The sequence below is a fragment of the Theropithecus gelada genome, chromosome 10 (assembly GCF_003255815.1).
Source record: "Theropithecus gelada isolate Dixy chromosome 10, Tgel_1.0, whole genome shotgun sequence".
Lineage (NCBI taxonomy): Eukaryota > Metazoa > Chordata > Mammalia > Primates > Cercopithecidae > Theropithecus > Theropithecus gelada.
Window position 1 is genome coordinate 56,438,590 of NC_037678.1, and position 23,540 is coordinate 56,462,129.

Here is a 23,540-nt window from a genome sequence, read left to right on the forward strand (position 1 = left end):
CAGAACAGGCTCAATTAGTCCAGGAGGGCAGCATGCTGGCTAGGCAGACCTGAGTTTGAATCTTTCCCTACTGCTTACTAATGATGTGTCCCTGGGGAAGTCATTGAGCCCCTCTGTGACTCAGTTTCCTCATCAGTTCAGTGAGGGGTTGGGTTTAGGGCATCAGTTTTTAGACCGAGAGGCACTTTAGATGCACTCTGGAGATTGTGAAAATACCTTTGCCTGCGCTCCTCCCCAAGAGTCCTATTTACTTGGTCAGGGATGGGGCTCTGCATCAATGTTATTTAAAGTTCTCAAGAGATTCTAATGTGCTGCCAAGTTGAGAAGCTCAGTTTCTGTGCTCTTCAAGGACCAGCCTTTCCATATCTAACATTCCACATGGATCCATGGGCCCTGAGATCCTGTTTAGCCAAGAATCAGTTGGGCAACCCTTCCCATTCCAGCCTGGACCTAGGCCCCTAACCACCACTTAGCAGAAGGACTGGGCGGCAGCACCACGGACAGCAGCCCGCTCCCGTCAACCAGTACCAGCTCTACTTCTGGAAGTCAGGGCTTGAACCAGCTGTAGGGGAGGGAGAATCTAAACCCAGTTCCTGTCCTTCCCCTCCTCTTCCCTCCCCTGCTCCTGTGTCTGAGTCTTCCCTCTCTGTCTCTCCCACCTATCTACTTCTACTCCAAGCAGCCCCTCCTCCTACCTCTAAGGCAGGATATATGTGGGCTTTGACATCAGATCCACGTGGGTTTGAAACCTGCCTCTCTTCTGCACCAGGTGAACTTGTCAAGGTACTGTCCTTGGTGCTGAGCATAGAAATCTGAGTTCTCACAGTGATCCACAAGTTTAGTAGTATTCTTACCCGTCTCACTAATGAGGAAATGGAAACACTAAGAGGTTCATTACTTAACTTCACTCAGCCTCCATTTCCTCATCTTTAAAGTGAAAATATTAAAAGCTTATCTGAAGGCCTTGTTTTGTAAATTCTATCACATACAAAAAGGGCTTATATCATAGTATCTAGTACAAAGTTGTTATTTAATAAATGGAAACTATCTTTATCAGTTATTGAATAACGATACATAATTCATAATGGATTTCATTATTAATTCATGTTTGCACCCTTCACTGTGCATAGCAGTCTCCTCAGCTGTGAAATAGGAACGGGGCAGGGGTGTGCTGGAGTCAGCTCATACCGGCTCATGAGAGCCACACTTTGATTTTCAGGAGTTTTGTGGGCCAGTTGATATCATGTTGGTAGCTTGAAACTGGGCCATGGTGAGAATATTTACACCATGGAAATCAGCAAACATTACAAAGCAGGGCACTCCTCCCCACCCCTTCACCCCTCAGAGCTGACTCACCAACAAACCACTGCATCTATGTCACAGAGCTGGTGTGAAGTCTGCAGGAGAGAATGGACATGATGGGGCACTGTGAAATATAAACTGCTGAACCTGTAGAACCCCCCCCTCGAAGTGGTCCCACAGTAGCTACAAGCCTGGCACCCTTTTGTCGGCCAATTCTGGGGAGCTGCTGACTTCTAAAGAAGGTGGGAGGGTATGTGTTGCCCAAGGAAGCCATTCCCCTGGGGCCTGGGAAACCAGTGGTGAATCACTGACCCTTTACCATTCCCACGTGTCGGCATTAACTGTAATGGCTGCAATAAAGAATCCTGGATTGAGGAAATGATTCCATCATCCCCTCGGGAGTCTCTGAGATGCAGCCAGGGAGAGAGAGAGCTCAGCCATGTCTCTGGGGAGTCACTCAGCCCTGCATTGTGCTTTGCCCAGGGAGTGGGAGGGACATGCGGGGGGAGTGACAGGGAGACCCTCTCTCATAACAATTACAACAGCCACTAGTTATTGTGCACCCACCATGAGCCTGATGCTTTACGTATCTTCTCCCATTTCAGCACCTCTGTGAGGGAGTCATAATTGTGCCATTGTGTACTGGCGTGCTGTGCCTCTTGAGATGACAACAGTAACCTGCACTTATTGGGCTCTTGGCATGGTCCAGGCACTGTCCTCGGTGCTGGACGTGGAAACTGAATTCTCAAAATGATCTCAGGAGATTTGTAATACTACCACCCTCATTTCGCAAAATGAGGAGATTGAAGCACAAATGGGTTCATGATAGATCCAAGGTCAAACTTCTAATAAGTGGCAGTGCCATCGCTGGTTGTGACTCAGTGCACCAGACCACTGTCCCCAAAGTCACTATACTTGTGCTGACACTGCTTCCTAGAAGGGACTTGGCATCCCAGAGTCCCGGGTTCAAATGCCACAACTTCCTTACTCTGTGCCTTCAGTGAAATCTTTTCCCCTGTCTGACTTGATTCCTCCTTTATAATATTAGGTGGGGGGACCCACTCTGCATCTCTCAGATACTATGAGGATTAGAGATGATGGATTTAAGTGGCTGGTGAAGCCAGTGTGTCATGAGTGCTCAATAGGACATAATTCCTTTCCCTTTTCTCTGTACCAGCAAGAGGCACCTGGGGCTGTGTCCTCTCTGAGTAGGAGACCCCTGGGCACCAGCATCCAGAGGGAAGGGACTTGCCCGCCCCTCTTCCTCAGCTTCTCTGGGTAACTCTGACATGGTTGACATGGAGCTGGAGTGGCCAAAGAGACAGGCGCATTGCAGGGACGTTTTAGGAGACTGTGGCTGGGAGGGGGAACCTGGAGAGGGAAATGAGAAATGCAAAAGAGTGAAAAATAAATACATGTGTCTGTCTGGAATGATAGAGGGCCCCGGGCTGGAGGCGGGAGAGGCGGGCGGCAGGCTGGGCTTAGCAGAATTGCTGCAGTAGCACTTCCAGATTCTCACTCATTAACCAGGCAGTGAACTGGCCTCACCTCCCAGCATGCAGGCCTCCTGGCCCAGGGAGCCCAGCCCAGCCCCAGGAGGGGCCTGCCTGGCCCCACCGGCAGGCACCCAGCAGAGGGCATCTCCCTGAGGTGGGGTCTCCATCTCCTCCCCTTCGGGTCATATCCTGAACCCCCAAGACTCACTCTTGAGTCTTCCACCTCACCCTCTTCTTTCTGGAAAGGTTTGGATGGACTCAATGGCTTTGTTGGCCCCTCCACCTGACCCTCCCCCACCCTTACCCCCACCCCCACTTGGTCTAGCCTCACGTCCCAAGCCCTGCTTTCGTCAAATTGAACATGATGTCAAATTAGAGCCATCTCTGGGACGGACCGAAAGAAGCTCCCAGTTTAATGAGGCAGCGTCGAAAATCAATAACTTAATTGCTGCTGTTTGATGGACTTTTATCCAATTTATACTCTACCCAGCAGTCTACGTGCAGAGCATGAGGAGAAGTGTGTGTGTCTGTGGGTGGGCCGTCTGGGCACCCAGGGGGAGGGGCAAGGAGGGCACCAGGGCCCGCAGCCAACCACTTTCCAAAGGGAAGGCTGGGTACTGCCCTCTCCTGCCAGGGGCCAAGAGACACTGGCCTCTGACCCCCGATGAACTGGTCTGTCCCTCTGGGCTGTCCCCTACAGCCATGATGCGGGGAGAGGAGGCAGAAGTCCCTTGAAGAATCAGTAGGAGCTGGAGTGGGTAGAACGGCCCCTGCATTGGGAGTCAGGTCCTGGTTTCCAATCCTGGCTCCAACTGACTGTGATGACTGTAACTGGCAATAATGATTGTTGCCATATTGAGAAACTTCTCTGAACTGCTCTGTGCTGGGAGTTTAGAATTCTTCCCCTCAACCTAATGAACCAAGCACTAGGATTCAACTGGCTTTGCTGAAGAGGTAACAGACTCAGAGAGGCTGTCTTTCGTTGCCAGAGTCCTACAGCTGGGAACCACCCCAAGGGGACTTGAATCCAGATCTGACTCCATGGTCACATTTGCGCCACTAAAAAGGGCTCAAAACAGGAAGAGGGTTGGGGCTCAGAGTGGGGATGGGGACCGTGAGGGGCTGTCTTCGATGGCCTCCCGCAGGTCTCCCCTCCCAGCTTCCCTGGGGTGAGGCGAAGTGGGGGAACGAGCTCGGCAGCCCCAGATGACCCCTGTCTCGCTTGGTCCCCCGGGCCCAGGCACGTCGGTGATGCAGGTGATGGCCTCGGATGCGGATGACCCCACGTACGGCAGCAGCGCTCGGCTGGTGTACAGCGTGCTGGACGGCGAGCACCACTTCACCGTGGACCCCAAGACCGGTGAGGGGCGGGGCGGGGCCAGAAGCGGGGCCGTGGGGCAGGGTCAGGGGCGGGGCGGGGCGAGGACCATCCCAGACGTCTGCTCTGAGCCTTCTGCCCCAGCAGCTCTGAGGAGAGCACAGGGGGCACCTTGTGCACAGCAGGAGTCCAGGGTCGCAGAGAGGGAGGGGCAGCCAGGCAGGAAGAGGGAAGGACCGAGGAACAGAAAAGGAATGGGATGGGGGGTTCTTCCAAAACTGGAAGAGCAACAGAAAGGCAGAAGGCAGCCGCTGTGGGTGCCCTAAAAGGACCTCAAAGGTCCGAACTAAGCGGCTTGTCCTTGGAGCTAAGTTGAAGCAGGCGTGTGAGCTCTTCCGGGGTCACAAGTGTAGTTTGGGGGAGGGAGGATGGCTGGTTTCAGCAGTTTTGAGAGCTCTGCCCCCGTGGCAGTTGTTAAGGACCTGATGGAAAAACACAGGCATCTTTAAGGAAGGGTGTTTAAGACACAGAGACCTTTAAGGAAGAGTGGCTTCTTTCTTGCTTATCCCCCCAACACCATCAAACGATGGTGCAGCACGGCCACCCGCTGTCCCCCACTTCACTCACTGTGACATTAGAACCTGACTAATCTCTGAGAAGCCTTGGGGGAGTGCGAGGAGGACAGGATGAGAAGACTGAAGACCAGAGAGGTGAAGTGACTCACTTGAGGTCACACAGCTGGGAGTGGCTGCTGATTCCGGCGGGGTGCTCTGACTGCTTCTGGGATAGGAGGGGCCTGGCTTGGGTGAAGGCAGGGAATGAGATGTCAGACAGCACAGAATGTTTATCAAATGCCATTGTGAGGCTCACAGCCCTGTGGGGCAGGAGGACAGGCAGATATGTGGGGATTTGGATGCAAGACTTCTTGGATGCAGTAGCAGCAATCTAAAAAGGATAAGAAAGTGTCTGCGGGGTGCAGTGGCTCACCCCTGTGATCCCAAGACTTTGGGAGGCCAAGGCGGAAGGATCGCTTGAGTTCAGGAGTTTGAGACCAGCCTGGGTAACACAGAGAAGACCCCATCTCTACAAAAAGAAAAAATTAGCTAGGCATAGTGACAGGTGCCTGTAGTCCCAGCTACTCAGGAGGCTGAGGTGGAATGATTGCCTGAGCCCAGGAGGTCGATGCTGCAATGAGCTATGATGGCACCATCACACTCCAGCCTGAGCAACAGAGCAAGATCCTGTCAAGAAGGAGGAGGAGGAGGAGGAGGAGGAGGAGGAGGAAGGTGTTGCCAGAGCAAGATTTCAGAGAAGGGCATTCCAGGTAGAGGAGGAGGAGGAGGAAGAGGAAGAAAGTGTTGCCAGAGCAAGATTTCAGAGAAGGGCATTCCAGGTGGAGGGTATGGTGCAGGCCAAAGTTGGGAGAAGCAGAACAGCTTGGAGGCATGAGGGGAATTGTAAGCAGCTCATGCTTGGGCAATCAGGTTTGTTGAGAGGTGACATCGAGAGGGTGGCAGGGGCCTGGCTGTGCTGGTACGAGCCAGACTAAGGAGCTTGCATTTCATTCTAAGGACAAAGCTGGGAAGTAGGGTTGGGGGGAGTTGATGGATTTGGGTTTTGGGTTTTTCTTTGTGTGTTTCTTTTGTCTGGGGGAGAAGGGAGAGGATTCCAATCCATAAGCACAGTTATAATTGTATTCTCTCACACAAAGTATCTTCGTTATTTTTTTTTCTCCCCACAAAAGTAATACATTTTAGAAAACATTCAAACATTAAAGAAATGCTAAAAAGAAAGAAAAAGAAAGTGCTTCCCACTCTATCCCCAGTAATTGCAGCCCCAAAGGTAGCCACTTGGTGTATATATCCTATGAGATCTTAGACTCATTCACTCGAAAATATTAAGTCATGTTTAATAGATAATACATCTCAAGGTTCAAAATTCAAAAAGTCCAAACAGGCATTTAGTAGCAATTCTTCACCCCATCCAGCCCCCCAGACACCCAGTCTGTATCCCCAAGGCAGCCAATGTAATTTTCTCATGCATCTTCCAGAGCTATTCTGTACATGTACAAGAAAATAAGGTACATGTATTTGTTTTATTTTTTTACATGAATGGTAGCTATAAACATACTATACACACGGCTTGCCTTTTTCACTTGACAATACATCTTGAAGATTATTCCATATCAGTACATAAAGAGCTTCCTCATTCTCTTATTTAATGGGTGTTATGGATACACTAAAATTTATTTCACCAGTCCCCTACCGGTGGACACTTATGCTGTTTCCAATCTTTTGCTACAACGAACAATGCTACAGTGAATAACCTCACACATACATCATTTTGTGCTTGTGTGAGTATATCTGCAGGATAATTTTCAGGAAGTGGAGAAGCTGGGTCAAAGGGCATATGCATTTGGAATCTCGATAGATAATGCTGAAATGTACCAGATGACACTCCCGTGAGTCACGTGTGAGAGTGCCAGTTTCCCCTCCTCGTCACCGACAGTGCAGGTTCATTGATGACTTCTAAGCAAGGAAATGACATGCTCTGGTTTTCATTTTAACAAGATCCCTCGGGCTTCTGCTACAGAGCTTGGCTCAGAGGCAGGAATTGGAGGCAGGGAGGCCCTAGAGCCCAGGATGCCCAGCATAGAGTCCCAAAGGGCAAAAACCAAAAGCCTGTGCCCTTTCTTGACACTCGCTCAAGACTCCTTAACCTACCTGTCTAGCTAGGAGGCCAGGGATGATGAAGAATTCGTAGGAGGATTGACTGAGATGCCAAGAAGAGAGAATGGGGGTGGCAGTAAGATCCTGCAAAGGACAAACCTTGGGGGCCAACACGAATCTGCAGGACTAGGTTGAGGGAGGAGTTTTTTTCCACGTAGTAGGATTTATTCATCTCGACAAGGGGTACCACCAACAGAAACAGGAGGAGTGTAAATTAAGAAAGCTACTAGAGCAGAGGAATGAGTGAATATGCCCTGGAATCTGAGGCAGAGCTAAATAATTCAGCTTTAACCATATTGGCTTTAAGATAAGAGAAAACAGGGAAAGAAACACCTAGAACTTCTAGCAGGCCATGTGAAATACAGGTGTGGAGCTCCAAGATTGGTTGGGGCTCTTAAAGCTTCAGTTTCCCCATGTGCACAGGGGAGAGTCATACCCATCTCATGTGATGGTTGTGAGAATTCAATGGGACAGTTCACTCATTCATTCAACAATTATTTATTGAGTGCCTATTATGTGCCTGGTTCTGTTCTAGGCACTAGGAATGTAGTAGTAGGCAAATCTAAGGCTCTGCATTCATGGCACTTTTATTGAAGTAGAGAATATAGAAAATGAGCATGTACACATGTAACATAATGTAAAGCAGTGACGAGTGTGAGGGCAAAACCTAATGTAGAGGAAGAACTTAGATTAAGACATCACAGCCGGGCACCGTGGCTCATGCCTGTAATCCCAACACTTTGGGAGGCCAAAGCAGGTGGATCCCTTGAGGTCAGGAGTTCGACACCAGCCTGGTCAACATGGTGAAACCCCATCTCTACTAAAATACAAAAATTAGCCGGGCTTGGTGGCATGTGCCTGTAATCCCAGCTACTGGGGAGGTTGAGGCAGAAGAATTGCCCGAACCCAGGAGGCAGTGAGCTGAGTTGCAGTGAGCTGAGATCGTGCCATTGCACTCTAGCCTGAGCGACAGAGCAAGACTCCATCTCAAAAAGAAAGGAAAGAGAAAGAAAAGAAGAAAGAAAGAAAGAAAGAAAGAAAGAAAGAAAGAAAGAAAGAAAGAAAGAAAGAAAGAAAGAAAGGAAGGAAGGAAGGAAGGAAGGAAGGAAGGAAGGAAGGAAGGAAGGAAGGAAGGAAGGAAGGAAGGAAGGAAGGAAGGAAAAAGAGAGAGAGAAAGAGAGAAAGAAATCACAACAGGCCTTTCTGGGGAAGTGACCTTGGGGCAGAGACCAAGTGCAGTGAAGGTATGAGCCATGCAGATTCCTGGGGACCAACAATGCAGGCCAAAGGAACAGGAAGTGTATAAAGTGCTTAGCCTGAGCCCTGGCACAAAAGGATAGTGATGGTGATGAGGAAGGCTTCATGCATTCAGCCTGAGGAGGTGGGGACCTTAGGGTTGATAAACCTTGGGGAGATGGGGGGAAGAAAGAACATAGAAATAAGAGAAGGACCAAGACTGAGTCTTGGGAGGTGGCAAGGCTGGGCAGATGAAGGATCAGAGAGTGGGGAGGACATGAGAGTGAGAAGGACAGCCAATTTCTAAGAAACAGCATCCCCCACTTCAGAGGGCCCAGAAGATGGTGACAACTGGGAGGCCACAGGGCCTGGGGGAGCAGGAACAGTTCCCAAGAGGTCAGAAAGTGAGGAGCAGGCAAGGCAGGTGAAGGAGTTCAAATGGGGTCCCTGCTCCAGAGTCCCTCAACTCTTCAGTCTCAAAGGGTCCTTTCTGGCACGTCCCAGGAAGAACCAGGTTTTGCCTCCCCTTGCCCACAGCCCCACGGCAAGAGCTGCCCTGGTGCCATTCCCAGCCCCAGCTCCATTTCCCCAGCCAGGAATATTCCGCTGATGCGGGTCTATATATAGCAGCTGCTGCGAGGTACAGTCTGTTCTCGCTGTGCAGATAGCAGGGAGCAGAGCCGGAACGGGGCCTGGGAGGAAGGTGTGAGGGAAGGGAGGAGGCGGGGCGCCGCGAGGCCCCAATGCCAGAGGAGGAATTAACTTGTGTGTTTTAAAGGCCAGGCCTGCCAGCAGGCCCCCCACAGGGCCGACAGGGATGGCATTTGCGGGCTAATGAGGCATCACATGGGCTCCAGGGCCCCTTTTGCAGCATTTGGAGGGGACGGCAGGGGCGGCCAGGACAACAGCTGGAACTGGGGACGATGGGTGAAGACAAGGCTGCGGGAGCTGAGGCCAGGTTATAATTACCAGCCCCCGCCCACCACCACCCCAGCAGGAATAGAAATATTCTGTGAGATTTCAAGATCTCTGCTGAAAATTCTCAACTGAGCCAGAGTCGTCCATTTTACAGGGAGAGAATGAAACTAACATTTGTTGAGCACCTTCTAAATGCCAGATCCTGGGGTCAGGATAAGGAACTAGACCTGGTTTCTGCCTTCATGGAGCTTCTGCTCTAGCAGAGAAGCAAATAGATAGTGACACCCAGGTGTGAGAGGGGCAGTGGAGGGGCACTGGGAGTCAGCCAGTCAAAATGTTTGAGCACTTGCTGAGTGCCAGGCCCTATAGATACGAGACGAACAAGACCAGCATGGATCTCTGCCTCTGTGAAACTTACTTATGGAGGTATCCAATCCAGAACTTGAGAAAAGAGATCAGCAAGGCATCTCCAAAATGTGAGGCCTGCTGCTGGAAGCTTCCTCTCATTCAGTACTCTCAACAGCCCTACCAGGTGCGTGTCCCCATTTTACATAGGAGGAAACAGAGGCTCAGAGAGGCCCAGGAACTCGCCCATGGTCAGCTAGCATGTAAATGGTGGAAAGAAGACTTGAGCCTATAGCTGTCTGGCCCCAGAGTCCTCCTTTTCACACTGCAGCCTATCTGATTCTGTGCAGCCCTGGCATGTGTAGTAGGCCCTCAGCAAGACTGTAACAAATGAATGAGTGAATGGATGAAGTCAAAGAGCTGGAAGGCTTCAAGAGCAACTTCGTGGACTGATTTGGAATTTTTGTACCCCTAGATCTTTCAGAGGGCAATAGTCTCCACCGTGCTTCTCCCAGCATCAGGAGGAAGAGAGTGGAGTAGAACATAGTAGATAGGAAAATATGTTATCAATTCCTCTCTGCCCTGCACACGGCCTCTTAGTAATGTGACTTTGCCACTGTTCCAGGCAAGAGGTGGAGTCTGTTTCCCCACCCTTTGAACCTGGGTTCACCTGGGACTACTTTGGCCAATAGAATGTGGCAGAAGTCATGTTATGCAAATTCTGACTTTAGACCTTAAGAGACCTTGCAGCTTTCACTTTTACTGTCCTGGAACACAGTCCTGAGACTGCTATGTAAGGAAGCCAGCCTACTGGAGGATGAAAGAACCAATGTGTCCCCACCGACAGCCAAGACCAACTGCCAGACATGTAAATGAGCCATCTTGGACCTTCCAGTCAGCTGCTCCTCCGGTTTAGGCTCAGCTGTGTGAGTGAGCCCAGACAAAATCAGCAGAGGAATGGCCCAGCCAACTGGATTTCTGTACCAGTCATCTAGAGCTACGTAAAAAAAGAAAAAACCCCACCTCCAAAGCGTGGTAGCTTAAAGCAACAATAATTTATTATTTGTCACAATTTGGTGTGTCAGCTGGGCAGTTCTTTTGCTGGGGTCACTCATGCAGCAACAGTCAGCTGTCGGGTCGCTGGGAGCGACTTCGCTGGGACAGCTGGCATGACTAGGCCTCCCTCTCCATGTGGCCTTTTATCCTGGGCTTCTTCACAGTACAGTGGTCTCAGGATTCCAAGAGGACAAGCCGCAGCATACAGGGGCTTATCAAACCTCTGCTTTTGTCGCACTTGCTGATGTCCTATTGGCCAGCGCACACTTGCTGATGTCCCATTGGCCAGAGTCAATGTGGGAGGGAATGACCCAAGGGCATGGATACCGGAAGGTGTGGTTCACTGGGCACTGTCACCATAGCAACCGACCCTGTTCCCTGGATCCCCAGAACAAGGCCCAGGGGCAGTGTGGCCTCTGGAGACCCAACTCACACACACCCAGAGAAGGCACCTGAATCCTACACGCTATAAGGCTTCAGGACCAGTTTCCAAGTGAGAAGAGTGTCGTGTCCCCAGTTCCTCAGGAGCTGGAAGTGACAGGGACAGCAAAGAGGGCAGCCACATGGAGCCTCTCTCACTCACAGAAGTAGAGCCGGACCCCTGCTCCAACCCCTGCTCAGATCTGGGACACTGAGCCTTTGGTGCCCAAGCCCATAGATGCACAGTGACCCCAGATCCTACCATGAATCCTCTACATTCACTGAGGTCCTGGATGGCAAGTGACCAGCACAAAGCTTAGCACACAGCAGGTGCTCAGCTAAAGTCACTCCCTCTTCACCTTTCCACCTGGGACCCCCTGCTCCCTGGCCTGGCGGCTGCTGCACTGTAAGCCTACCTGCCCTCCCCTCCCCACCCCCCACCATCTTTCTTCACCCTTCCTGCGTCTCCCTCTCAGTTTTCTGTATGTCTGCTCCTGCTCTCTTAGTTGTTCTTTGCCCATTTTTCTTCCCTCCTTTCTTTCTCTTCCTCTTTGTTTCTCTCCAGGTCTCTGTTTCTCTCTTACTGTCTCTTTCTGGGTATCTCTGACTTTCTCTCTGGTTTATCTACCCCCCCATCTTCCCTTCTCTCTTTCTGTCTCTTTCAGCCTCCCTCTCTCTCCGTTCCCCTCCCCTACCTTCCTTTCTTCCCTTTTCTTTGTCTCTTTCCTCCTGTCTCTCACTAGGTTTCTCCCTGCCTCTCTTTCCCTGGGACTCCTTTTCTTCTCTCTCTCCTCTTCCCTGTCCATCACCTTCGCTCTCTTCCTCCCCTCTGTCTGCCTTCTGTTCTCTCTTTCCAACACCCCGGGGTGGAGAATATGATACACTCCACCTTCCCTGTACAGCCCCTGCTGTCCAGGGCTGCAAAGCCTCAGTGTCCTGGCTATGCACTTTCTACACGTGTGACCTTCAACAAGGTACTTAGCCTCTCCATGCCTCTGTCTCCTCATCTATAAAATGGGTATAATCACAGCACCTTCCACATATGAATATTGAGAGGATTAAATGAGGCAATTCACCTAAGGTGCTTAGAATAATAATAATAATTTTTATTACATGTAATTCTCATGAGATGAAATCCTGTACGAGTGGTTCTCAACCAGTCTTGCCCCAGGATCCATTTGACAATGTCTGGAGACAGTTTTGGAACTAAGGCAACGGTTAGTGCTGCTGGCATTTAGTGGCGGGAGGCCAAGGATGCTACTAAATATCCTACAACGTGCAGGTCACACACACACACACACACACACACTATAGAGAATTATTCTGCCCAAAATGTCTGCAGTGCCAAGTTTGAGAAATCCTGTTGTTTAAGTCAGTATGGTGGTTGTCCCATTCTACAGATAAGGACACTGAGGTTCAAAGAGGTGAAAGGATTTGCTCAAAATCACATGACCAAAGAAATGGCAGATCTGGAATTTATCCCAAGGCAATCCACTGCCAAGACTCCCCTGTTCCTGGGAAGACCAATGGTGGCAGAGAAGGGGTCGGGGGGGGTCTACTGAGGCATTGAGAAGGCCACTGATAGAGGGTTTGTGCGACCCTTGATTAGACAGAATACCCATTCCATATCTGCATGTGATCCCATGAAAGTGGGACCACCCCTTAGGCGCCCCACCTCTGGCTACCCTACCACAGGTACACGCAGAAATACACACACAAACACATACACACACACACTACAGCCTCTCCTTCCATTCTGTTGCCTGTATGGGAATCTGGGGACTGTTGGGGGACATCAGGTGTCGGAGCTTGGGTTTTATGGGGCGCAGCATGGGGCTGCTGGTGCATGACTCCACCTGGCACACAGGCCCCAGGCACCACCTGTCACCACCTGTGCTCGGCAGGTTGGAGTGGGTGGTGGGACAGGCTCTGAATGTCTCATCGACTCCCCTGCCCTACCTTTGTCTCTTCTACCGGCAGGGAGACAAGAAGCCCAGTCTTCCCCACAGCAGAATTAATCTTGTGGTCACCCCCACACCTGCTCCCCTCCCCGCTTCCAATAGCAGCTTGGAAGACTGTCTGCTCAGCGATTAGCTGATGCCTGGACAGAGGATCTAGGGCCTGGAGAGGGTGGCAGTGGGCCTCTAGGGCTGAGGGATAATTTGGTTGTGGGAGGAGGGTGTGAATAAGAGTGTGTGACGGTAGCTATGAGTGTGCACCTGTGTAAGGGACTTTGTATGTGTTCTTATGCCCATACTCTACAAATGTGTGAACTACATTGCATGTGTGTATACAAGTGAGTGTGACAGCATAGTGAGTGTACATGAGTGTGGACATGAGTCCAGTTCACACCCACCAAGCTGCTGCTCCATGCCTGGCTCTGGGCTGTGCGTTACTGACACAGACCTGGTTCATGCATAGAATGTCAAGTGGGGAAACTGAGGCCCCAAAAGTGGGATTAGTTGCCCAGGGGAGTCACACAGTGGCAGGTTCTAGCTTGCAGTCCTCTTTTTAGTAAACCAAATAGTCCGTTCTGTTGCTTTTGTGTTGTTTCTGTGTGAGAGACAATGCATGTGCAATGTGTATGAGCAAGTGTGTTTGAAATTGGATGTATTTGAGGCCAGGTGCAGTGGCTCACACCTGTAATCCCAGCACTTTGGGAGACCGAGGCAGGCAGATCACTTGAGGCCAGGAGTTCGAGACCTGCTTGGCCAACACGGCAAAACCCTGTCTCTACTAAAAATACAAAAATTAGCCGGTCATAGTGGTGCACGCCTGTAGTCCCAGCTACTCAGGAGGCTGAGGCTGGAGAGTTGCTTGAACCCAGAAGGAGGTTGCAGTGAGCTGAGATCGCACGACTGCACTCCAGCCTGGGCAACAAAGTGAAAGTCTGTTTAAAAAAAAAAAAAAGGAAAGAAAAAAGAAAAAGAAAAAAAAAAGCATATGTATTTCAGTGTGTGTATGTGTTAAAGTGTGTATGAGAGTGTATGTGTATATGTCAGTGTGTCTGTGTGTGTGTGTTTGTGTGGGAGGATATGTATTTGAGAGTATGCGTGTGTGTGGATCGTTGAGTGTGTATTTGAGAGTGTCTCTGTGTGTTTGTGTGTATGTGAGTATGAGTTATTTATGAGAACACATCTGTATGGCCAGGTGTGAGTATACGTGTGTCTGTATGGATGTGTGAGTGTATCTGAGCCCGTGTGCGTTTCTGCACGGGCAGATAAGTGTGTGGGTTATCTGTATAGGCCTGTATGCAATTCTGTATGAGTCTGTGAGTGTGAGTGTGAGCATATGACTGGATCTGTAGGGTATATGAGTGTGTGTTTGTGAGTGTATCTATAGGAATGTGTATGAGTTTATGAATGTATCTGCATAAGCCTGTGTGTGTTATTCTGTGTGAGCCTGTGTGAATGTATCTGCAGGAGTGTATGTGAGTATATGAGCATGTGTGTGCATCTGTGTGAGCATGTGTGTATGTGTGAGTATCTGCATCTGTATGAGCAAGTGTGTGAGTCTATCTGTGTGACTGTGTGTGTGAGCATGTGTGAGTATATCTGTGTGGGCATGTGTATCTGTAACTGTATGAGCGTGTGTGTGTGTGTGTGTGGAAGCTGCTGAACCCTGTCCCACATGGTGGCCACATGGATGTCCTTGTGTGGCCCACTCTCCTCCTGAACTTGAATTTCCCCAGGAGTCACGGGCTCTGAATCCCACCTGTACAGGGGTCTCCACATCAGTGGGCAGCTGGTGTGGGGCATCCTGGCCTCACTCTCACTCACCCACAGGTGTAATTCGGACGGCTGTGCCTGACCTTGACCGCGAGAGCCAGGAGCGCTACGAGGTGGTGATCCAGGCCACAGACATGGCGGGTCAGCTGGGTGGCCTCTCGGGCTCCACTACCGTCACCATCGTAGTCACCGACGTCAATGACAACCCTCCCCGTTTCCCACAGAGTGAGTGAGGCCTTCCCAGAGGAAGGAGCGTCTGTGTGTCTGTCTGTTAGCCCATCCAAGCCACCTGCCGACCCCAGCTTCCCTTTAGACTTCTCACCAAAAGAAGGGCTTCCCCCTGTCTGTCTGTCTGTCTGTCTGTCCTCCCAAGCCACCAGCTATCCCCCAGCCCTCCTCCAACCATGCCTCCTACCAAGGAAGACTCCAGGGCTGGTCGATGCCCCACAGAGCCAAGTAACATGCCATCACCTTCCCAGACCTCCTCTTGCTTCCGGCAGAGGGGGAGCCCCACCCATCCACCCTTCTGTCCATCCTCCAAGCCCTCACTGGCCCCTGCCCACTCCCCTAGCCACTTGGACAATCCCATGCCGCTGACCTAGGCTTGCAAAGGGAAGGTATTGGGGAGAAAGGGGGCGCCCAGGGATCTAAGCAGAGGCTGCTTAGCCTCCAGACAGATGGAGGTTGTGCAGAGAAAAACTAAGTCTGAGTGACAGGCATTTCCCTCCTCCTCTGAGCCTGGGTAGCGGGACTCTGTGCTTCTGAATTAGGAGGCCTTTCCACCCTCTGCCTCTGCTGGCACAGCGGGGATTGGAGGATGTCTCCGGCCCAGCCTCCCAGCTCCCTATCAGCCCAGCCAGCCCCTCTGTCCCAGGCTCAGGCCGAGAGCCACGACAGGGAAGCACCAAAGCTGGCAGAGACTAAATGCCGCGGGGAGCTGGGCTGATTCCTATCGGGTGAGTCATTACTTAAGGTCTGCTGCTCTCACATTAGGCCCCGCCACAGGGGACTGACCCCCCGAGAGATAAGGGAATCCAATCCCTTAGCTGAGAGCGCAGCATCATTGCGGCCTACAGCCTCAGCTCAGACAGAGAGCCGAGTGGGCTGAGCTCACCAACCGGCTTCCTGGTGCCAGGGAGCCTGGTATGGAAATCATCCCACTGCCCAATCTCCCAGCCCAGCCCCAGCCCCTGAAGGCCCATGCAGACAGGTCGGATGGTGGGACGCACCCCCACCCAGTCTTCTGCCCATTTGTGCCAGGCTTTGAATGAGCTCTGAGCTGGAAGGGGTGGGGCAGAGCAGAGAGGAGAAGGCCAGGGTCCCCAGAAGGTTTGCTTTCCTGCTCGTCCTTCCTTTCCTCCTTCCTTTCTTTTTCTTTCTGTCTTTCTTATCATGAACTATAGCACACAGAAAGAACATAAAATATAAATGTTCAGTTCAACAAATAATTATAAAGCAAACACTCTTGTGACCACCAGCCAGGACCCCAGAAGCCCTAATATGTCCTTTCTGATCATAGCCTCTTCCCCAACTCCTCCCTTCAGTTACCCACCACCTGCTTTTGTGATGGCCATCTTTTGAGTCTGTTCATCTATGTAGGCATCACCAGACAGAAGTCTAATTTCATCCATTTTTGAATCTTATGTAAGTGGGATGAATCATACAATACAAAGTGTTTTTGTCTTGCTTTTTACCTCTCAAAATTATGTTTATGAACTTACGTTGCTGGTAGCTATAATTTATTCATTTTCTTTGCTGTATAGTATTCCATAATTGTCTATTCTGGTGGTGGTGGACACGGGCATTATTTCCAGTTTGGGGCTATGGGGAAGGAGACTGCTTTGAACCTTGTTGCCGCAGGTCTCCAGGTGCCCATTTGCACTTGTTCTCTATAGATATAGAGGAGTGAAATTGCTGGGTCATGGGATGTAGTCATCTTCAACTTTACCAAATAAAGCCAAACTCTTTTCCCCCATGAGGAAATGCACATGTCCATTGTACCACATCCTCACTGACTCTTGGTACCGTCACGTTCTTTGATTTGTGTTAATCTGGTGGGTGTCTACTGGTAACTCATGCTGGTTTTCATTCATACACTCACTAGTCCCTCACACATTTCATTTATGCGACAGCCTGGCATTCTGCCAGGCACTGGGAATGCCTGATGAATAAGAGATGTGGTCCCTTTCTTCCAAGAGCTCATACCCGAGAGAGAGAATAAACAGAAAATGAGAGTAAAAACGTAGTAATTCTAACAATGGGATAAGCTTGGGGGCCAAGGGAGCACAGGAGCAGAGCCTGGAGGTCTGGGAGGGTTCCCTGGAGGAGGTAACATTCAGTGAGACTGGAAGGCAGAGCGGGAATTGGGAAGGCAAAAGCAGAGAGGAGGACAGGGAGAGGGGATGCCTGGAGGTGAGAGAGAGTGAGTCAGAGTTGCAGAATCACAAGAACTTTAGCAAGGCTGAAGCTAGAGACGGAGTGGGGATTGGAGGATGAAGCTGGAGAAGCCAGCAGGGGCCAGGCAGCGTCTTGTAGGGCAGGCCAAGGGGCTTGCATAACTCCATCCCAAGGGCAATGGGGAGCTATGGAACGGATTAAAGCAGGGGAGTGGCATGTTCAGCTTGTGTTTCAGAAAGTGTCCCACCTCGGCTGCTGTATGAGAATGAATCAGAGGCAGCCACTCCATGCAAGGGTTACCAAGACCTGTGGAGCCCCCAAGAGACACATCCCCACAGTCCCTGCTTCAGCTAGGCTGGCCTATCACTTAGCAAGTCATCCTCACCTCGACCTCAGCTCTGGTTGGAAAGCAGGCGGCAGCCTCCATCCCATCTGATCTCATTCCTTCTGGTTTCCCCTCTGCTCCTCCCCTCCAGCCACACGGCCATCTTGCCATTCTTCCAACATGCCAGGCACAGCACCCACCTCAGGGCCTTTGCACCTGCTGCTCCCTCTGTCTAGAAAGCTCTTTCCCAAATATCTGCTTGGCTCGCTCCCTCCCCTCCTTCTGACTTCTGCAGAAATGTCATCTTCTCTGAGAGGCCTTTCTCCATCAGCCTATTTAGAACTGCGTGACACCCTCATCAGCACTCCTGCACCTTCCCTGCTTTCTCTCTCTCCTAAGTACCTATCACCATTGGACATACCGTATGTTTCACTGATGTGATTGTTTAGTGTCTTTCCCTTTCTATTAAGAGTAAAGCAACATGAGAGCTGAAATTTTGGTCCATTTTATTTGCTGCTGTAACGATAGTCCCTAGAATTGCATGATGTCTGGGGACATCATAGGTGCTCAACCGTTAACATCAACAGCAAAATCAGTATGAAGCCCCACCATTTTAACACAATTTATTCTATTTCTTGAGTAGCTACCAAGTGCCAGACACTGCACTAAGCATGTTACAGGCGTCATCATCTAAGTTAGTTGTCATAACCACACAGCTGTTAGGAAGGCACCATCATTATTTATTTCCATTTTACAGATGAGGAAACTGAGGCTCAAGGTTACACAGCTAGGACTCCAGAGCCTTAGCCTTTATCACTGTGCCCCTCTGTCCCTGTCACTGGCTAGGTAGGGAAACTGAGGCCCAAAGAACTGCAGGCATTTTCCCAAATCAACCAGTGAATAAAATCAAAGGTCAGAATTTAAAACCTCCCTTTGCACTGCCACCCAAACTCCTGCAGGGGACATGCCTCTCCCAGCCCCCACTTTGGCCAAGCTGAGAGCCCCTTTCAAGCACTGTCCTCCATAGAGGCTCACCTGGGCCCCCTTATCCCCTCCCCCACTGCTGGCAGAGGCTGGGGTAGGGGCTGCCTTCATCCCTGCTCATGGCCGTGTTCCCCACAGAGATGTACCAGTTCAGCATCCAGGAGTCAGCCCCCATCGGAACGGCCGTGGGACGTGTGAAGGCTGAGGACTCAGACGTGGGAGAGAACACGGACATGACTTACCACCTTAAGGAGGAGAGCGGCAGCGGCGGCGATGTGTTCAAGGTCACCACAGACAGCGACACACAGGAGGCCATCATCGTAGTGCAGAAGGTGCAGCTGCCTCAGGAGGGATGGGGGAGGCAGACCTCAGGGGCGGGAGGATCAGGGAGGCCTCTGGGCAGCCAAATACCCCCATCTCACTCCACTCAATGGATTAGTTCTCTCTAGAGGCCCAGGACCAACCTGGAAAAACACTGATGGTATCATTCCCCTTTTGCAAACCAGGCATACAGAGGTGAAGTGACCTGTCTGAGGGTGCACAGCTGGTTGTCAGAGCCGGGGTTCAATCCAGATGGGAATCCACACCCTCAAACACTTTGATGTGTGCTTCACATCCTTGCCAGGCTCTTCACACTCCTCATTCCCTTTAATCTTCGTGTTTCCCTCTGAAGTTTCCCACTATCCTCATTTTTACAACTAAGAAAATAGAGGCTCAGAGAGGTCAAGGGGCTTGCCCAAGGTGACACCTGTAAGATACATAGTAGAGATTTGAACCCAGGTCTGGAGACTCCAAAGCTCTTTCCTTCCTGAGTCTAACAGCCTTCCTTGCCCACTGGCTGGCCCAGGAACCAGAAACTAAAACTGCAAACTCAGCAGTCCCTAGGGAGGTCAAATAAAGAGCCAAAAATCCATCTTCCGGGACTTGGTCAGGGGCTTGGCAACTCAGGGCTGCAAAGCCCATTAAGACCACCTGCTCCGACCCCACTCTCCCATGGGAGGTCTGAGTCCCCTGCAGGAGCCCAAAAGTGGTCATAGGCCTTTGTTTGTATCTCTCCAGGGACAGAATGCTCACTTTCTACCACTGTCCAGCGCTTCTTCCTCCCATTCAGCTGGCATCGGTCTCCTTAAATCTGTGCCTATCAGCCTGAGCTCTGCCTTCCAGGACCTCCAGAAATATCTGCCCTCAACAGTCCTTCTTTCACTCAGCAAGCACATAATGACCCGCTCTTTACCTGGCATTGAGGGCTTGAGGATAGAGAAAACGCCCAGTTCCTTCAACTCCCTCTCAGAGGATAATAATATAATAGCTACTACTTGTGATAATGTGCTTGCCACGTGCCAGGTGCCCTTCAACTACTTTCTGCGTATTAACTCATTTGATCCTTTCATCAACCCTCTGAGATACTGTTATCGTTCATTTTATAGATGAGAAACCGAGGCCCCGAGAAGTTCGGTAACTTTCCCAAGACCATGCATCTAGCATCGTTCGGTAGGGATACAGGCCCAGGGGGTCCAGCTTTAGAATCTCCCTTTTTTAAGCCCTGGTGATTTTCAGTCTTTTGATCTCCATTTGTCCTTAACTGTTAGATGGGCCCATTTTACAGATGGAGAATTGGAGGCCTAGAGAAACCCAGCTTCACAGAGCGGCAGAATCAGGCTTCAAACTTAGCCTGGGGACTCCAGCACAGCATTTGCTCTCATCCCCTGGGCTGCTTAATCTCCCCCACCCCCAGCTCTTAGGCCCCCTCCCACTGCCTGCTCCAGCAGTGGCGCCTAGGGTGTCTCTGCGGAGTCAGTGATGGCTCAGGGAGCAGATTGATGGCCTGGCTCCAGAGTACATCGCTCACTCCTAGGCCAGGCCGCCGCCTGCCTCCCGGCATCCTGATTTCCCAGGCAACAGGCTGGAGGCAGGACATGGATGTTTTTGCTGCTGGAGAAGTCAGGGGTGGGGGATTCTGAGAGCAATGGGTGGACCCCATACACAGGGCAGGCACCTGCTGTGGGTCTCCTGGAAGGTCACTCTTGCCAATCAGATCGCTCCCCCACCATGCAACTGAGGTTCCTGCAGCTGCACCATGGCTATTTCTCTTTGCTATAGGCAGTGTCTTTAGAAGGCCAGAGCTAACACACAGCCACGGAGCTCATTCATCAGAGGGTCACCCATTAGCACCCCCCGATAAGAAGCACAGGCTCAGCATGGATTTAACCAGATCTCAGAGGAAAGCTCTAAGGCAGCCCGGCTTATCGGGCTCAACTCACATTAGTTGCTAACTCCGGCATACCAGGGAATCCTGGCTCTGCTAGTGACTCACTGCTCAGTAACTCCGGCAAGTTACTGAGCCTTTCTGGGCCTGGATTTCCTCATGTGTAAAATCCGATCGTAAGAATACAAGTCTCTTAGGGTTGATGTCAAGTTGAGTTAATATATTTAAAGCACTGGCACACAGTAGGTGCTTTGTGTTGGTGAAATAAACTAATGAAATATGCCAACACTGCGCTGGAAGGCAGGAAGTTTGGGTGCTCAGCGCGGTAGCCTGGCGTGGCTGTGTCCCGAGGCAAGACTGTCCTGGAGGAGCCTCAGTTTCTCCACCTGTAACCCACCGAGTGGGTCTGGGTCAGTTCTGCAATTCAGCCCAAACATCCCTGCCGCCCCTGCTGAGACAACGTGTGACCTTGGCCTCCCTCGTGAAGGCCTCAGTGTCCACCAGACCCCACCCACTAACCGGCCCTTTGCTCCCTCCCTCAGCGCCTGGACTTCGAATCCCAGCCCGTGCACACCGTGATCCTGGAGGCCCTCAACAAGTTCGTGGACCCCCGCTTCGCCGACCTGGGCACGTTCCGCGACCAGGCGATCGTGCGCGTGGCCGTGACCGACGTGGACGAGCCCCCCGAGTTCCGGCCACCCTCCCGCCTCCTGGAGGTGCAGGAGGACGCGCAGGTGGGCTCCCTGGTCGGCGTGGTGACGGCGCGGGACCCCGACGCCGCCAACCGGCCCGTCCGGTGAGACCCCCGCCCGGGGCCGACGCCTGCTGCCTGCTATCCCGGCCATCGCCCCCGCAGACAGACTGCGGGCAGAGGGGAGGAGGGCTGGGGCGGGGAGGGCCGAAGGAGGGGGCTGCGTGGGGGAGGGAGGCGCGGAGAGAGGCGCACAGGGATGGAGAGAAACAGGCACGGAGCGAAAGGGCCAAGGAAGCAGATGTGAGAAGAGTCAATGAGAGAGGCAGGGGAGCCAGGCCAATGAGGCAGAGAACGAGGAGGGACAGACACAGAGGCGGGCACTGCACTGGCGGGGCCTCCGCGCTGCTGGCTGCAGCCACACTGGCTCCCTGGTCTCTGGACTGGGCCATCCCTGTGCCCAGGACTCCCCCAGTCTTCTCTCTGCACCCCACTTCCCTCTCATCATCTCCCTTGGTGTTCTGCTAGACACCTCAAACTTAGGTTCAGAACTGGGTTCCTGGTCTCTCCACCAAAGGAAATGAAAAACCCAAACACCAGTTCGCCTGCCATCATCTCCATCTTGGGAATGACAGCCCTATCCTTCCAGTTGTTCAGGTCAAAAATGTTGGAGACATCCTTGCCTCCTCTCATTCTCTCATGCCTCCCTTCAATCCATTAGCGAATTCTGCTGTCTCTACCTTAAAAATTCATCCAGAATCTGACCACTTCTCACCACCTCTGCTGCTACCACCTCGGTCCAGGCCACCATTTCTCTCGCCTGGAGTATTGCAGTTGTCTCCTCACTGGTGTCCCTGATTCTGTCCTCACCCCTCTTTAACCTAGAATTGTTGCAGGAGCCAGCCTGATCCTGCTCAAAGGCGAACCAGAGCCTGGCCCTGCTCTGCCCAAGCCCTCCAAAGATACCTACAAGGCTCAGAATAAAAGCCCAAACCCTGACAATGACAGCTCTGGCCTCCCTGAACCTCTCAGACCACACCTCCCACTCCTTTCCAGTCCACTCTGCTGCAGCCACACTGGCCCCCTCACAGCCCTGCAAACACACCAAGCTCACCTGCACTCTGGGCTTGTGCTACAGCGGATCCCTCGGCCTAGAATGTTCTTGCCCTAATAGCCCCCGTAGTTTGCTCTCTCACTTCCTCCAGGTCTTTGCTCAAAAGTCATCTTCTCAGTGAGACCTTCTCTGACCACTCTTCCTAAAATTTCAACTCCACCCCAACCCCTAGCCCTGATACTTCCTATCCCCTGTCTTCCTCTGCTGCTTCCTTATTACCTTTCATCATCATCTGACACGCTGCTTTTCTGATTATCTTGCTTGTCTCTCCTACTGAAAGGTAAGCTGTCTGAGGGTAGGGATTTATGTCTATTTGTTCACTGCTGTACCCGCAGGGCCTAGCCCAGGCCTTAGTACTCAGTGAACATGTGCTAAATATGTGGTGAATTAATGATATGTAAAAATAGAGGCCAGGCGTGGTGGCTCATGCCTGTAATCTCAGCACTTTGGGAGGCTAAGGCGGGCGGATCACATGAGGTCAGGAGTTTGAGACCAGCCTGACCAACATGGTGAAACCCCATCGCTACTAAAAATACAAAATTAGCAGGGTGTGGTAGCGCACTCCTGTAGTCCCAGCTACTCTGGAGGCTGAGGCAGGAGAATCGCTTGAACCCGGAGGCAGAGGTTGCAGTGAGCCAAGATTGCACCATTGCACTCCAGCCTGGGCGACAAGAGCAAAACTCTGTCTCAAAATAAATAAATTAATTAATTAATTAAAATAAACTAAAAAATAAAAATAATGATTGAGAAAAGAGGCAGAAAAACAGACTCACAGAGATGTAGAGAGACCAACAATGAGAAGAAGAGACTGGAGAGAAAGAAAAGCCCATCAAAAGAGGACAGGAGGGACTGACCCGGCAGTGTGTAAATAGAGAAGGGCACCTTGGAGAGGAAGCCAGAAAAGGGAAGAAATAGACACAGACACAGGCAAGACAGAGGCAGAGCAGGATGGGGCAGCTGGGGTCCCTGGAAGGGTCTTGGAGCTGCAGGTGATGGGAGTCTCTGACAGTAGCCTAGGTTGGAAGATGTTCAAATAGAAGAGGAGGGAGGAAAGGCTGTAGAAGAAACTGATCCAGAGGAGGAGGTTAGGGGCTGGGGGGATGGCCAGTGTGAGAGGGATGGGAAGGAGGCATTGGGGCTCCCTGACTCATTGCCAAAACCCCTGTACCTAGTCAGTGAGTGACCCCTGAGCTGACTATGAGCCTAGCCCTGTGCTGGGCATTGAGGAGAGGGGGAGGGAAAGTTTATTTGAGGACCTCTGCATTGTGTAACTCC

The 23,540-nt window shown here is 51.4% G+C and overlaps 1 protein-coding gene across 1 annotated transcript in view; it reads left to right on the forward strand.

The window, feature by feature from the left end:
- The window catches only part of CDH22 (cadherin 22), a 133,822-nt gene that overhangs the window by 76,759 nt on the left and 33,523 nt on the right, over positions 1–23,540 (forward strand). Inside the window, exons 4-7 of the mRNA XM_025399914.1 lie at positions 4,039–4,158; positions 14,606–14,773; positions 18,393–18,586; positions 21,003–21,256. Of these exons, the coding sequence (XP_025255699.1) occupies positions 4,039–4,158; positions 14,606–14,773; positions 18,393–18,586; positions 21,003–21,256 (736 nt within the window). The remainder of the gene's footprint in view (positions 1–4,038; positions 4,159–14,605; positions 14,774–18,392; positions 18,587–21,002; positions 21,257–23,540) is intronic.